This window comes from Capra hircus, chromosome 4, assembly GCF_001704415.2.
Source record: "Capra hircus breed San Clemente chromosome 4, ASM170441v1, whole genome shotgun sequence".
Taxonomy (NCBI): domain Eukaryota; kingdom Metazoa; phylum Chordata; class Mammalia; order Artiodactyla; family Bovidae; genus Capra; species Capra hircus.
This window is the reverse complement of record NC_030811.1, coordinates 5394624-5411710: the sequence shown is the minus strand read 5'-3', so window position 1 is coordinate 5411710 and position 17087 is coordinate 5394624. Positions and strand designations below refer to the sequence as shown.

Below are 17087 nucleotides of genomic sequence, written 5' to 3'. Positions count from 1 at the left end.
TCCCCCTGGAAGTACCGTGCCCATGCAAGGAGGCCATGTGCCCCAGATCTCACCGTGGGAGCCAGGCTGACCCACTGATCGAGTTTAGAACCATCTCAGAGGCTCGCTGCCTAAACAGGGAGTTTCACTCTCTCCAGTGTTGTTTCTGTTGCACTGATTTTCTTTCCTCATTCCTCATGGTGAAATATACATCAGACTGATGCTGAGGCTGAAACTCCAACACTTTGGCCACCTGATGCGAAGAAATGACTCATTGGAAAAGACCCTGATGTTGGGAAAGATTGAAGGCAGGAGAAGGGACGACAGAGGATGAGATGGTTGGATGGCGTCACTGACTCAATGAACATGAGTTTGAGTAAACTCCAGGAGTTGGTGATGGACAGGGAGGCCTGGCGTGCTGCAGTCCATGGGGTTGCAAGAGTCGGACACGACTGAGCGACTGAACTGAAAATATACATGGGGGCTTCCCTGGTGGCTCAGGCAGGAAAGAATCTGCCTGCAATGCAGGAGACCCCGGGTTTGATCCCTGGGTCAGGAAGATCCCCTGGGGAATGGAATGACAACCCACTCCAGTAATTCCTGACTGGAGAATCCCCTGGACAGAGGAGCCTGGCCAGCTACAATCCATGGGGTTGCAAGGAGTCCGAGACGACTGAGTGACTAACACTTTCACTTTCAAAATATACAGAACATGAAATTTACCATGTTGACCATTTTTAAGTGTATGGTTCAACAGTGATTTATGGGTTTTTTAACTCCCTTGCTTTTGGTGGCACGGGTCTCTTGTTGCCGGGCTTTCTCTGGCTGGGGTGAGCAGGGGCTACTCTTCCTGGCAGTGCACGTGTTCCTGTTTCATTGCTGTGGCTCCTCCTGTCTCAGAGCACAGGCTGTAGGCCCGTGGGCTTTAGCAGCATAAGTTCTGGTCGTTGCAGCTTTCGAGCTCTAGAGTGCAAGCTCAGTAGCTGTGGGCACAGGCTTAGTTGCTCCGTGGTATGAGAGATCTTCCCGGACCAGTGGTCAAACCCACATCCCCTGCCTTGGCGGGTCGATTCTTATCCACTGCACCATTGGAGAAGCCGTACCGTTCCACAGTGTTAAGCAGATTCACAGTCATGGTGTGCAGCCATTGCCACCATCATCTCCAGAACTTTTTCCTCTCCCTAAACTGAAACTCTGCCCCCAGTAGACTCCTAACTCCCCATTCCTCCTCCCCTCCCCCAACCATCGCCTGGGCACCCTCCATTCTCCTTCCTGTCTATATGAATGTGATGACTCTCCTAGCACACGGAAGCAGAATTACAGAGTATTTTTCTTTTCGTGACTGACTTATTTCATGCCTTCAAGGTTCATCCGTGTTGTAGCAGGTAACAGAGATACCTTCCTTTTAGAGTCTGAGAAAAGATTCCTTTTCTATATAGACTGCAGTTTACTTATCCATCCATCTGTCGATGGACACTTGGCTCTAGCATTAACTTAGCAAACATCTTTTGAATGCCACTGATGTAGCAGGCATGAGGTTTGCTGCTGGCGATAAGATTGCTATTGAGGTAACTAGGGAGTCCCTGCCCTCCCAGAGGTGAAAGTGAAAGTGAAGTCGCTCAGTCGTGTCCGACTCTTTGCGACCCTGTGGTTGTAGCATACCAGACTCCTCCATCCATGGGATTCTCCAGGCAAAAATACTAGAGTGGGTTGCCATTTCCTTCTCCAGGGGATCTTCCTGACCCAGGGATCGAACCCGGGTCTCCTGCATTGAGGCAGACGCTTTAACCTCTGCACCACCAAGGAAGCCGTAGAGGTGAAGAGATACTAAATTGGAATTGATGGTTTTTCCAGTGGTCATGTATGGATGTGAGAGTTGGACTGTGAAGAAGGCTGAGCACCAAAGAATTGATGCTTTTGAACTGTGGTGTTGGAGAAGACTCTTGAGAGTCCCTTGGACTGCAAGGAGATCCAACCAGTCCATTCTGAAGGAGATCAGCCCTGGGATTTCTTTGGAAGGCATGATGCTAAAGCTGAAACTCCAGTACTTTGGCCACCTCATGTGAAGAGTTGACTCATTGGAAAAGACTCTGATGCTGGGAGGGATTGGGGGCAGGAGGAGAAGGGGACGACCGAGGATGAGATGGCTGGATGGCATCACGGACTTGATGGACGTGAGTCTGAGTGAACTCTGGGAGACACTGATGGACGGGGAGGCCTGGCATGCTGCGATTCATGGGGTCGCTAAGAGTTGGACACGAGTGAGTGACTGAACTGAACTGAACTGAGTGGCTAGAAGAAATGGTTTACAAAGATACTGATGAAGAGAGCATTCTTAATTCATGTATCCTCCACAGTTTTTACTGAAACCTCTGGGCACCTGATTAAAAATGAATGAAATGAGGGACTCCCTGGCGTCCTGTGGCTGAGACTCCATGCTTCCACTGTAAGGGGCATGTGTTTGATCCCTGGTTGGGAAAGTAGGATCCCATGTGCTGCACAGCACGGACAAAAAATTAAAAAAAATTTTTTTCCAAAGAGTAAAATAAATACCAGAAATATAAATGGAAAAGCCTGCAAATCATCACACACAGTCTAAATCTGTGAAGGGTCCTCCTAATGGTGAATTTAAATTACATCGACAAACAGCCCTGCTCATCGCTGGCTGTAGTTTCTAGCTGCAGCAGTAGAACTAGCTAGATCAGCTTTTTCCGTGTTCACGGGTTAAGCAGAAGCAGTTTCTGGTTTCCTCTGCTGTGCCGGGGAACAGATCCCCAGCATCCGGCTGCAGGCTCCAGAGGACCCTATGGGTCCCCGTGTCCCCGGCACTCTGTGAACGCATTGTCCCCTTGCTGCCATGTATGCTTCACTCTGCAGACATCTCATTAAATTGCAGTTTTAAAACACCGCTTGGTTTACCCCTGCATCCTCTGATGTGTCTCCTTTACCATGAGTGGTTGCTCTACAGATTTCTGAACATGTCTGTCCTGACTTAGACAGAGAGCAGACAGGAGCCTCAACAGTTCCTGTTCTGTTCTGGCCATGTGTCCTTGGGTGCCGGTTGTCATTATATTCATTGATACATCTGGTCTTTGTTGTTGTTCAATGGCTAAGTCATGTCGAACTCTTCATGACCCCATGGACTGCAGCACGCCAGGCTTCCCTGTCCTTCACTATCTCCCAGAGTTAGCGCAGACTCATGTCCATTGAGTCGGTAATGCCGTCCAACCATCTTGTCTTTGGTCCTCCCCTTCTCCTCCTGCCCTCAATATTTCCCAGCATCAGGGTCTTTTTCAGTGAGTCCACTCTTTGCCTCATGTGGCCAAAGTATTGGAAGTTTGGCTTTAGTATCAGTCCTTCCAATGATTATTCAGAGTTGGTTTCCTTTAGGATGGACTGGTTTGAGCTCCTTGCAATCCAAGAAATTCTGAAGAGTCTTCTCCAGCACCACAATTCAAAAGTACCAATTCTTCGAGGCTCAGCCTTCTTTATGGTCCAGCTCTCACATCTATACATGACTCCTGGAAAAACCATAGCTTTGGTTATAAGGACCTTAGTAGGCAGATAAAGACAGTAAATAAATGTAGAATAAAGAAATCTGCTATGCAGGAGACCCGGGTTTGATCTCTGAGTTGGAAAGATCTCCTGGAGAAGGGCATGGCTACCCACTCCAGTATTCTTGCCTGGAGAATTCCATGAACAGAGGATCCTAGTGGGCTATAGTCCATGGGGTCTCAAAGAGTTGGACACAATTGCGTGCCTAACACACACACACACACACACACACACACACACACACACGCATCATCACTGAATTGTTCTAGGTCTCCCTCTTGTGGGCCATCTATGAAATAGAACACACCAACTACTTTTAATAAATACTGTGAAGAATCTTACAGATGATAAAGAATCGATTTCTGTGAACCCTAAGAGCTGAATAGGACATCTCACTAATTTTATTTCAAAATATTGCAAACTTATACAAAGTGTAGAGAATAATATAAAAATATTCATGCACCCACACACCCACTTTATCAATTCTTACCATTTTACCCCATATTTATTTTAGATATTTAAAAAAATAAAATAGATATAGCTGAGGGCTGTGTATTTCCCTTGCTGCACACACACAGAGAATAAGATAACCATTAGTCTGAATTTGTATGTGAGTCTTCCATACATATTTTTGCTGAAGCTGAAACTCCAACACTTTGGTCACCTGTGTGAAGAACTGACTCATTGGGAAAGACCCTGATGCTGGGAAGGACTGAGGGCAGGAGAAGGAGGCAACAGAGGACAAATGGTGGGATGCTATCACTAACTCAAGGAACATGAGTTTGAGCAAACTCTGGGAGGCAGTGGAGGACAGAGGCGCCTGCGTGCTGCAGTCCATGGGGCTGCAAACAGCTGGACGCGACCTACTGCCTGAACATCAACAGCAATATAGCCACAAATCTATTCTCTCTGTCTGTGAATCTGTTTCTGTTTCACAGATGAGTTCATTTGTTTGTATGTTAGATTCCGCATATAAGAAATAGCATATGGTATTTGTCTCTTTATGTCGGACTTACTTCACATAGTGTGATAATCTCTAGGTCCATCCATGTTGCTGCAGATGGCATTATTTCATTCTCTTGTACGCCTGGACAGTGTTCCATTGCATTAATTTACAGGCACCACCCCTTCTCTACCCACTCATCTGTCGATGGACACTTGGGCTGCTTCCACGTCTTGGCTGTTGTGAGTAGTGCTGTTGTGAACAAAGGGATGCATGTGTCTCTCTGAATTAGAGTCTCATCTTTTGTGGATATGCCCAGAACTGGCACTTCTGGATCATGTGGCAACTCTACTTTTAGTTTTTTTAAGGAACCTCCATGCTGTTTTCCACAGTGGCAGCACCGACGTACATTCCCACCAACAGTGCAGGAGGGTTCCTTTTTCCCCACACCTTCTCCAGCATTTGGTATCTGCAGACTTTTTAATGATGTCCATTCTGACTGGGGAGAAGGCAATGGCAACCCACTCCAGCACTCTTGCCTGGAAAGCCCCATGGGCAGAGGAGCCTGGTAGGCTGCAGTCCATGGGTTTCAAAGAGTCGGACACGACTGAGCGACTTCACTTTCACTTTTCACTTTCATGCATTGGAGAAGGAAATGGTAACCCACTCCAGTGTTCTTGTCTGGAGAATCCCAGGGATGGGAGAGCCTGGTGGGCTGCCATCTATGGGGCCGCACAGAGTCGGACACGACTGAAGCGACTTAGCAGCATTCTGACTGGTGTGAGGTGATACCTCCTTGTAGTTCTGATTTGCATTTTTCTAATAATTAACTAGCTCATCTGTCTTTCTTGTACTAGCCATCCTTATGGGTGTGAAGGATCATATACAGTTTGCAAATGATTTCTTCCATTCTGTGGGTTGTCTTTTCACTATCTTGAAGGTGGCCTTTGAAGCAGAAAGTCTTAGAATTTGACAGAGTCCATAGATTTTAATACAGATATTCAGGGTACCAAGTAGCCTTCTTCTGCTTGTTGATTCCCATCTGGGATTTTTTTAAATTGAAGTAGAGTTGACTTATAACGTTTCAGGTGTGCAGAAAGGTGGTTCAGTTATATATATATAAATATATTAATATATATGTGTATACATGTACCCCTATATTCATAGCAGCACTGTTTACAATAGGGAAGACATGGAACTAACAGAAGAACAGAAACAAAAGTCAGGTGGAAGAAAAGAGGAAAAGGAAGTGAGTTTTCTAGCTGTTCTCTGCTCACCCCCCAGAGGAGCTCTGAATTGCTTCTAAGCTCCTACAGAGCTGCCTGTGCTGTGCAGGTCTGACCCAGTCCTTTGGGGCACGTGGCTCTGTGCATTTCTAATAAAACTTCCTCCTTTTATTTTTAAGCCAGAGTGGGAGTTAAGTAATCAAAAAACCATCAGAGCCTGGCAGCCTCATATTGGACATCTTCTTGAATTAGAGGAGAAAAGCGCTACGGTGTTTCCTTACTTTTGTTTTTACTAAGACAACAATATGTGGGCTATTTTATTAGAGTCGTTACTGCTTACTTAAGAAGAAAATGATGTCTAAAATAGAGCAATCAAAGCAAACCAGAAGTGAAAGTTAGTGTTACAGGAAGTCGACAGGAAGCAGAATGTGTGGTGTGGAAATGAAACCCCTTTTTAAAAAAAAGTACATGAAGAGCTCAGCGGATGAGGCATTGTTTTCTTAGCAGGGGTCAGAGGACGGAAGACACCTCTCGACGTGCCTGTGTCCTAATCTCTTACTCTTAGGGCCCGCCCACAAGACCTCACTTTACCTTATTCACCTCTTTCAAGGCCCAGTCTCCAAACACAGTCACATTCTGAAGTCCAAGGGGTTAGGACTCCAACATAGGACTGGGAGGCAGGGACACAATTCAACCCACAATCCGATCAGATGATACGCGGACAATGATGTCAGCAGCTAAGGTCAGCAGGGAAAACACTCTTGGCCTCTCCTCTCCCTCTGGTCCCTGTACTACTTTTTAAACAACATTTATTTATGTGGCTGCATTAATAACTAACCAAGTCTTGGTTGCGGCATGTGGGACTTAGTTCCCCAAGCAAGGATCGAAGCTGGGACCCCTGCACCGGGAGCTCAGGCTCTTAGCCACCGGACCAGCAGGGAAGTCCCTCCCTTATAGTATTTTTACCTACTGCTTACCCTCCTGATACTCTCCTCAAAGTTCCCTCCGTGGTGATAGTCCTTAAGACCCACTTAAATCAGCTTTAAAAGGAGGGGTGTGAGGAAGGCATACAGCGTTATTTACCCTGACTATTCCTCAGGTGGATGCACCTCCCAACCCAGGAAAGAAGGGGGCCACCTCACACCTTGGATTCTTTTTTTTTCAATTATTTTTATTAAAGTCTACTTGATTTACACTATTGCTTTAATTTCTGCTGTACAGCAATTTTTAATTTATTTCTAATTGAAGTATAGTTGATTGGGGGAGGGGGTCTCAAGAGTCGGACTTGACAAAACAGTAGTCAATTTAAAATGCTGTAAACCTTGGATTCTTTAGCATCCCTTCCCTGCAGGTGTAGAAGTGGGTGGCTTCCACTTCAAATTGTGTGTGCATGCTCAGTGTCTAAGTCATGTGAGTCCTTGCGACCCCATGGACTGTAGCCTGCCAGGCTCCTCTGTCCCTGGGATTTCTCAGGCCAGAATACTAGAGTGGGTTGCCATTTCCTTCTCCAGGGGATCTTCCCGGCCCCGGGATGAAGTCTGCGTCTCCTGCACCAGCAGGCGGATTCTTTACCACTGTACCACCTGGAAGACCCTCACTTCCACTTCAAACCACACTGATGTTTTTCGGATTCACAGCAGAATTCCTAGCTGTGTGCTTGAGTCCAAGACACAAAAATGAGGTGACTTCCCTGGTGGCCCAATGTTTAAGACGCTGAGCTTCCAACGTGAGGGGTGTGGGTCCAATCCCTGGTCTGGGAACTAAGACCCCACATGCGCCACAGTGCGGCCAGAAAAAAAAAATATCAAAGACAAACAGGAAACAGTCCCTCCTCTCCTGGAGCTCACAAGCATGGTAGGAAGGAGCCACCAGCAGTTACTATTAGTTTGCAGTAAGCTGAGAGCAATCATCCCCGTGATATAGCTCAACCAAACTTCATGTCAGAACGTTACCAAGTTTCCCGGGAAAGACTGTCCTTAAGTGTTATTCCATCACTCTCCATTATGGTTCACTGGTTCCCCTCTTGTGGATTTTCTTCAAATTACAATGTGCCTACTCCTCCTCCAAATACTTCACTTTGTAGGCCATTAGCATTACCCACCCCCTTTAGAGATCAGACAGCCAGGCTCAGAGACATTATATCAGCCTTTTTCAAACTGAACAGAATCATATAATTGTTCACTGACTCTGAAGATGGTTTCTTAAATGAAGAATTTTTATTTTCTCAAATTAAGTCTTAAGTGTAAGCTGAATATGTCAATCAGATAAAGGCATAGATGTTCTGGTCAAGGAAAGAATGCTGTCCACCCCAGGAACTCACACCCACTCCCAGGATTAAGCACCACCCAGGAAAAGTCCCAGGTGGACCCAGAGGGGGTCAGAATGTAGCCTCTTGCTGGGTGGCCATTGGCTAAGCAAAAACTTGTTGTTGTTTAGTGACTAAGTCGTGTTCAACTCTTTGCGACTCCATGGACTGTAGCCCGCCAGCCTCCTCTGTCCGTGGGATTTCACACACAGGAATACCCGAGTGGGTTGCCCTCTCCTTCTCCAGGGGATTTTCCCCACCCAGGGATCGAACGCTCGTCTCTTACCTCTCCTGCACTGGCAGGCAGGTTCTTTATCTCTAGTGTTGCCTGGAAAGCCCAGAGATGGAAGAGACAAGGGTTCAGTCCCTGGGTTGGGAAGATCCCCTGGAGGAGGGCATGGCAACCCACTCCAGTGTTCTTGCCTGGAGAATCGCATGGACAGAGGAGCCTGGTGGGCTATGGTCCATAGGGCCACAAAGAGTAGGACACAACCTAAGGGACTTAGCATCCACTGTCTCCTATCACTCAGGGCTATGTATGTGGGAGTCTCCCTCTTCTGTGGCTCTGTGGCTCAGCCATTTCACCGCTGCTGTGCATTCCATTATATGGAGAGGCGCAGCTTGTTCATTCTCCTACTGATGACGTTTGGGTCCTTTCCAGTTGGGGGCGATTATAAATAAAAGCTTACTTTTTAATATTAATATTATGATAAAAGGACCTTTTTTTTGAGCCTGTCTAAAGGAGATTCGAAGATATGCTTGAAGGTCATTATTGGTTGTCCAGGGGCAGTATCAAAATCTCAGCTCACCCTTTTCCTCTCATGTACCAGCAGATGTCTGGTCCGAGGAAAAACACTGAGTCAGCCTCCTGAATTCGGGGGAGGGTCAGGTCTACCCAGACTTGAGACAAGAAATTTCACAAGTGTTTGGCTGAACTCATGTACTAATGTCTAAAGTTGAGCAATAGAGTAAGAAATAAAAAGGCAGCCAAGTAACCCTTTGGCTTATCTTTAAGTCTCTTGAGATGTTCTGAAGGCTTCTTCTTTTTTTTAAAGCTTAGTTCAGAAAAGCCAAAAATGAGGCTTGCCCTAGAGAAGGCTAGGATTTCGTCTTGGCCAAAGCAAGGACTTTCATATTTCCTCAGCAGAGGAACAAGAGTTCTGAGACTATCTGGAAAGACCCTTCCAGCTTTGGAATTCCTGGATCCTGCCCACTGATTGGAGCTCCCAGGCAGGGGCCACTGGGGCTGGAGAGCTCCTGTATGATGTCACAGGGCTTTGTGAGGCAGCCTGGGGCAGCCTGTGTTTTGAGCCCCGCCATGCAGGCAGGGTACCCCGAACAATCAAGCAATTTGCTCAGAATCCAGGCGCCACTGAGTCAGCCATTCAGGAGGAAATTCCATCTTTGAGATCATTTGTTGAGCATAGAGTCCTGCCCAAATCTGCCTATGACCCAGCTTGGAGAATACATCAACTCCGCAGCAGCCAGTGTTTGTCTCAGTGGTAGGTGGCTGAGGTCCATATGCTGAAAAGTGGGAAGATGGGGAGGGGGTGTCCTTCCACATAGGAAAAGTGAGCACAGCGCATCAAATCTCTGAATCTTGAATAGGACTCTGGCTCTGGGGATCAAGATTAAGAAGGTCAGATTTTCCAGGCTGGGTTATGCCACCCAAGAGGCTTATTCGGCATCGCAATAACTTTGGTTCTTGAAAATCAGGGCCAGTTCTCATTGTATACCACAAAGGTACACCTTTTGTACTTCTTAAGATCTATACAAAATGAATGTACTACTTATTCAAAAAGCAACATAGAAAAAAAACAAAAAACAAAAAAACTCTTCCTAGTATCAGAACCAATCAATCCTAAAGGAAATCAACCCTGAATACCCACTGGAAGGACTCTGATGCTGAAGCTGAAGCTCCAATACTTTGGCCACTTGATGAGAAGAGCTGACTCACTGGAAAAGACCTTTCGTTGGGGTTCAGTCACTCAGTCGAGTCCTGACTCTTTGTGACCCCATGGACTTATGCAGCCCAACTCTTTGCGACCCAATGGACTGCAGCTCCCCAGGCTTCCCTGTCTTTCAACACCTCCCAGAGCTTCCTCAAACCCATTTCCATTGAGTCAGTGATGCCATCCAGCCATCTCATCCTCTGTCATCCCTTTCTCCTACCTTCCATCTTTCCCTCATCAGGGAAAGTATCTTGTGCAGAGGTTGCTATTAAGACTGTTCTAGGAAATGGCAACCTACTCCAATGTTCTTGCCTGGAGAATCCCAGGGAGAGGGGGGAGCCTGGTGGGCTGCTGTCTATGGGGTCACACAGAGTTGGACACGACTGAAGCGACTTAGCAGCAGCAGCAGCAGGAAAGCAAAGGATTAAAAATACTGATTATTGGCAGAAAAAGATTGGCTGTGACATTACATAAAGCATGGTCATGTTTTCCTGGCTCAGAGACTTACATTTTAAAACTCAGTGACCATAAATACAGATTTAGTTTAGGGCTTTGGCTTCTTGGTGCATGTGTGCGTGTGTTAGTGATTTTTAGCAGCATTCTTTTCTATTTTACTACATTCTTTTCATTAACTCAAGGGTTTTTTTAATGCATTTAAAATTTTACTTGCTATACATACAAATTAACTTTGAAATATGTTTTAACAAATTAATTCTGTATTTTTCCAGCACGTAGGTTTTAGTGAAGAAAATAATCGAACATGATTTCCTTCTGAGACGGCAGAGTTGAAAAGCCAATCACAGACCTATCTCTTGGTAGGAGACGTTTTCTGTGTTTTGCGGGAGTGTGGGGGAGGGTGCTGGGGTGGGGAGGATGGGAGACAAGGTCCATGTTCCTCTGCTTTAAGAAAATCTAATGTAGGATAATGCTGGTAAAATAAGAAGTCTGGAGGGAGAGAGATTTTTATGTGGTCACATCTTAAGAAAACTTTCCCCAAGTGTTCTTTTTATATGTATATGTTTTCATTTTATATTGGAGTATAGGGAAGACCTGGTAGCTCAGCGGTAAATCCCAATGCAGGAGGCATGGGTTCAATTACTGGGTTGGGAAGATCCCCTGGAGAAGGGCATGGCTACCCACTCCTGTATTCTTGCCTGGAGAATCCCATGAACAGAGGAGTTTGGTGGGCTACAGTCCATGGGGTCACAAAGAGTCGAACAAGATTGAGCAACAAAACGGCAACAAAGAGTTGATTTACAACACTGTGCTAGTTTCAGGTACACAGCAGTGTGATTCAGTTACACATACACGTATACCTATTCTTTCCCATTTTTTCTTAGTATGGTAGAATCCCAGAGAATATCGATTTATTGTTCAGTGATACATCTATCGTATGAATTCATGCGTATATTTTGTACATTAAACTTGGTGGCCTCCCTTCACTATTTTCTCCTTTAACTAGTTTCTAATTGCTTTTGGGTTTTGGAGAACCTCAAAACAGAAGTCTCTTAAAATGGCATTTAATAGGTCATAAGCTTCATTCTCTTTCCAGTTCCTTTAACCCGCCCATTTTCCCTCATTAGAAGTTAGCTTCTTCTCTTACACATTGGATATTTCTTCTTTTTATAAGTAAGTAACTTATTTGGTTGCTCTGGGCCTCTGTTGGTTACATGCAGGCTTCCTCTAGTCGCATTGCCCAGGCGTCTCATTGCGCTGGTTTCTCTTGTTGCAAAGCACAGGCTTTAGGCACACGGGCTCCAGTAGCTGCAACATGGGAGCTCAGTAGTTGTGTCTAGTAGGCTGAGTTGCTCCTTGGCATGTGGGATCTTCCAGGACCAAGGATTGAACCTGTGTCCCCTGCATTGTCAGGCAGATTCTTATCCGCTGTATCACCAAGGAAATCCCGATACTTCTTTCCTTAATCAAGTATTTCATTTTTGAAGGGATTATTCATTCAATCAGCAAACCTTTATTGTGTGACCAAGATCTTGGTGGGGGTATTAGGTCCTCTGTCCTGAGAGAATGCTCCTGTGTTAGTAAACCGAATCCAGCTTTACACACTCGCTCCCTTTACCCGGCATCCTCAGGACTCCACCCAGACACAGGCCCTGACTCCACTGGTGGTGATGCCTGGGCCCTGCAGATCTCAGGAACAGACTCTCCTCCCTGAGGGTGGGTCTTGCACTTTCCCAGCCAAGCTATGATGTGACTTGGCCCACGTTACTGATCCGGTGGCCAGGAGTGGACTTGAGACCGAGATTTAAAGTGGCTGCAGCATTCCACAGTCCCATCAGTGGGGTTCACACTGCTCCTTGCCCACTTTTTTTCCACTATGGGATGTTGCGTGTTTTCATTAATACATTTCTAACGGTCTGATTGGGGCTTCCCTGGTAGCTCAGCTAGTAAAGAATCCACCTGCAATGCAGGAGACCTTGGTTTGATTCCTGGGTTGAGAAGATCTCCTGGAGAAGGGATAGGCCACCCACTCCAGTATTCTTCGGCTTCCCTGGTGGCTCAGATGGTAAAGAATCTGCCCGCAATTTGGGAGACCTGGGTTCAATCCCTGGGTCAGGAATATCGCCTGGAGAAGGGCATGCCAACCCACTCCAGTATCCTTGCCTGGAGAATCCCCATGGACAGAGGAGCCTGGTGGGTGACAGTCCACGGGGTCGCACAGACTAAGCCACTAAGCAACAGCAAGCAACAGTCTGACTAGCGTCAGATCTGCTTTTTAAAAACAAAGACCGATGCTATCACTCCTACATGGGCTGAGCATGTATAGGGATGAAAAACCCTTCTTTCACATTTTTTTCCTTTAGTTTTATCTCAGGAGTTTGGGTCAATGACTTTAAATGATATTGTGTGTTTTATAAGCATGTTATACATTTTGACTTTAAAAAATCTTATGAGGGGACTTCCCTGGGGATCCGCACTCCCAATGCAGGGGGCCTGGGTTTGATCCCTGGTCAGGGAACTAGATCCCACACACTGTTACTAACAGCCCACACTCGACATGAAGATCCTGCATGGCACAACTACAGCCCAGCAGAAATCTTAGGAATATGGAGTTTTAAGAGGTTTTTTCCTAAGGGTACACTTTATCTTATCAAAGTAGGAGATGAGCACTGATGTCAAAATGATCCTGTTTTAAAAACACTGTAAACTGAATTTAAGCCAAGTAGATGATCTCAAACGATGAAAATATCTAATACAGCTTCTCGTAAATCCTTCTGGTTTAGGAACTATTAAAATGGACCTTCAAAAATGCTAGGTTTACAATGAGAAATGTTATAATTCAGAGCTTACTCTGTGCCTCCTTGACATTCGGCATCTGGATAGCCGTCTTTAGTATTTATCTTCACTACAATCATGTGAAGAAGCAAGAGAAGACCCAGGAGAAAGGAAATCCATTAATTTGGTCCCTTGGAGAAAAACTGCGAAGCAAAGCTGACTCAGTGCACATACCGAGAGCTTACAACGTGAGGGTGCAAAGGGCTAGTGAAGATGAACCTGCAGAACCGAAGTCATTGTTAAGATTAGGTAAGTATTTTGATTTCCCCTGTTAGCCACAGTAAGGGAAAAATATACCATAAGTTGAAGACTGGGAAGAGGAAGAGACTGCCCTTTTTAGAGCAATGCAATTTTAAATTATGAAGTATTTCATATATGTTCATATATATATAACCACAGAGAGAAAATAACACAAACAGGCTTGCATGTATTTGCCTCATAAATGTGAGAATTTTAAAGTAATTTGCTATATTTGCTTCAGATAGCTTTCTGTGTTTCTAAGAAATAAATTTTAATAGGTACAGTAAAAACATCACCCCCATTCTTCCTCCTCCGTGGATATCTTCCTCATTTTCTTTAAGCAAAGTATAGCATGTATTTGAAGTGTATTTGTGGCTGTTCTAGAATAAATTGCAGTGCCACTATGAATATTCACATATAAGTCTTTGTATAAAAATATTCTGTTTCTCTTAGGTAAATACCTCGGTATAGGATAGATGGTTCATATGGAAGCTGTACGCTTCACTTTTTCTAAATCCGGCTTATACATCTGGAAGTTCTCAGTTCCCATACTGTTGAAGCCTAGCTTGAAGGATTTTGAGCATTACCTTGCTACCATGTGAAGTAAGGGCAATTGTACAGTAGTTTGAACATTCTTTGGCATTGCCCTTCTTTGGGATTGGAATGAAAACTGACCTTTTCCAGTCCTGTGAACACAGCTGAGTTTTCCAAATTTGCTGACAAACTGAGTGCAGCACGTTCACAGCATCATCTTTTAGGATTTGAAATAGCTCAACTGGAATTCCATCACCTCCACTAGCTTTGTTCGTAGTAATGCTTCTTAAGGCCCACTTGACTTCACGCTTCAGGTTGTCTGGCTCTGGGTGAGTGACCACAGGATAGTGGATGTCCAATCTTTAAGACCGATTTTGTATAGTTTTTCTGTGTATTCCTGCCACCTCTTCTTAATCTCTTCTGCTTCAGTTAGGTCCTTAGCATTTCTGTCCTTTATTGTGTCCATCTTTGCATGAAATGTTACCTCGGTATCTCCAATTTTCTAGAAGAGATCTCTAGTCTTTCCCATTCTATTGTTCTCTATTTCTTTGCACTGTTCACTTAAGAAGACTTTCTTATCTCTCCTTGCTATTCTCTGGAACTCTGCATTCGGTTGGGTGTATCTTTCTCTGTCTCCCTTGCCTTTCACTTCTCTTCTTTTCTCAGCTAAATTTGTAAAGCCTCCTCAGACGACCGCTTTGCCTTCTTGCATTTCTTTGGGATGGTTTTGGTCAATACCTCCTGTACAGTGTTACAAACCTCAGTCCACAGTTCTTCAGGCACTCTACCATATCTAATCCTTGGAATCTATTTGTCACTTCCACTATAATTACAAGGGATTTGATTTACATCATACCTGAATGGCCTAGTGGTTTTCCCTACTTTCTTCAACTTAAGCCTGAACTTCGCAATAAGGAGCTCATGATCTGTGCCACAGTCAGCTCCAGGTCTTGTCATGATCTGAACCCCTGTCATTCATTGGATCATAGAGAAAGCAAGGGAATTCAAGAGAAACTTATACTTCATTGACTACACTACAGACTGACTGTATGGATCACAAGAAACTGTGGAAAATTCTTATGCAATTCAACGTATGCAAGTCAAGAAGCAACAGTTAGGACTGGACACGGAACAATGGACTGGTTCAAAATTGTGAAAGGAGTATGTCAAGGCTGTATATTGTCACCCTACTTATTTAACTTATGTGCAAAGTACATCATGAGAAATGCTGGTCTGGGTGACTTATAGCTGGAATCAAGATTGCCAGGAGAAATATCAACAACCTCAGATATGCAGATGATACCATTACAATGGCAGAAAGCAAAGAGGGACTGAAGGGCCTCTTGATGAGGGTGAAAGAAAAGAGTGAAAAAGCTGGCTTAAAACTCAACAGTCAGAAACCTAAGATCATGGCATCCGGTCCCATCACTTCATGGCAAAGAGAAGGGGAAAAAGTAGAAGCAGCGACAGATTTTGTTTTCTTGAACTCCAAAATCAGTGCAGATGGATGACTACAGCCACGAAATTAAAAGACACTTGCTCCTTGGAAGAAAAACTATGACAAACCTGGACAGTGTATTAAAAAGCAGAGACATCACTTTGCCAGCAAAGGTCCGTATAGTTAAAGCTATGCTTTTTCCAGTAGTCATGCACAGATGTCAGAGTAGGACCATAAAGAAGGCTGGGGGACAAAGAACTGATGCTTTCAAACTGTGGTGCTGGAGAAGACTCTTGAGAGTCCTTTGGACTGCAAGGAGATCCAACCAGTCAATCGTAAAAGAAATCAGTCCTGAATAGTCATCGGAAGGACTGATGCTGAAGACAGGGCTCCAATACTTTGGCCAGCCGATGTAAAGGACTGACTCATTGGAAAAGACCCTGATGCTGGGAAAGATTGAAGGCAGGAGGAGAAGCGGATGACAGAGGATGAGATGGTTGGATGGCAGCATTGACTCAATGGACATGAGTTTGAGCAAGCTCCGGGAGATAATGAAGGACAGGGAAGCCTGGCTGATGCAGTCTGTGGGGTTGCAAAGAGTCGTACATGACTTAGCAACTGAACCACAATAAAATGCTCAACTTTAAAGAAAATGACAAACCGTGTTCCAAAGTAAGGGTGCCAGTGCCTATTCCCTTCAGCAGTGGAGGAGAATCCATCCTCTCCAGATTGGTCAACACCTTACATGGTCAGATATCTAGAGTTTAGCCATTATGATGGGTGAGAAATGGCAGGTATCAGTGTAGCCTTAATTTGCATTTTCCTACGACTAAGGGTTTTTGAGCACCTTTTCATGTGGTTGATGGCCACACATCATCTTTTATAAGGGGCTTCTCCAAGTCTTCCATCCACCTTCTCATTCATTTCTGGCTGTGCGGGGTCCTTGTGGCCGCGTGGGCTTTTCTCTGGCTGAGGCGAGTGGGGCTTACTCTCTAGCTGTGGTGTGTGAGCTTCTTTATCTCAGAGCTCGGGCTCTAGGAGCTGGGACTTCAGTAGTTTTGGCACTTGGGCTTAGCTGCTCGGAGCCATGTGGTATCTTCCGTGATCAGGGATCAAACCTGTGTCTAATGCATTGGCAGGCGGATTCTTTACCACTGAACCACCAGGGAAGCTCCCGTCCATTTTCAAATTGGGATGTTTGTCTTCTGATTTCTAAGACTTTAAAGATTGGGATTTCTAAGACTTTATATATGCTAGTTTCAAATCCTTTGATACGTGAGTTGCAAATATTTTGCACAAGTCTGTGCCTTCTCTTTTCATTCTTTTTAAAATTGAGATGTAATTGGTATATAATATTGAGCTTGTTTTAAGTGTACAATGATGATTTTATATATGTATACATTACAAGCGCTTCCCCAGGAGGTTAGCAGTAACGAATCTGCCTGCAATGCAAGAGAGGCGGGTTCTATCCCTGAGTTGGGAAGATCCCCTGGAGGAGGGCATGAAACATACTCCGGTATTCTTACCTGGAGAATCCCATGGACAGAGGAGCCTGGTGGGCCACATACAGTCCATAGGGTCACAAAGATTAGACAGGACTGAAGGGACTGAGCAGGCACGTATG

General features: G+C 45.0%; 1 protein-coding gene across 1 annotated transcript in view; it reads left to right on the top strand.

Annotated features, from left to right (window-relative positions):
- Nucleotides 13239-17087, top strand: part of GALNTL5 (polypeptide N-acetylgalactosaminyltransferase-like 5) — a 51082-nt gene continuing 47233 nt past the window's right edge. Inside the window, exon 1 of the mRNA XM_005679667.2 lies at nucleotides 13239-13500. Coding sequence (XP_005679724.1) covers nucleotides 13239-13500 — 262 coding nt within the window. The remainder of the gene's footprint in view (nucleotides 13501-17087) is intronic.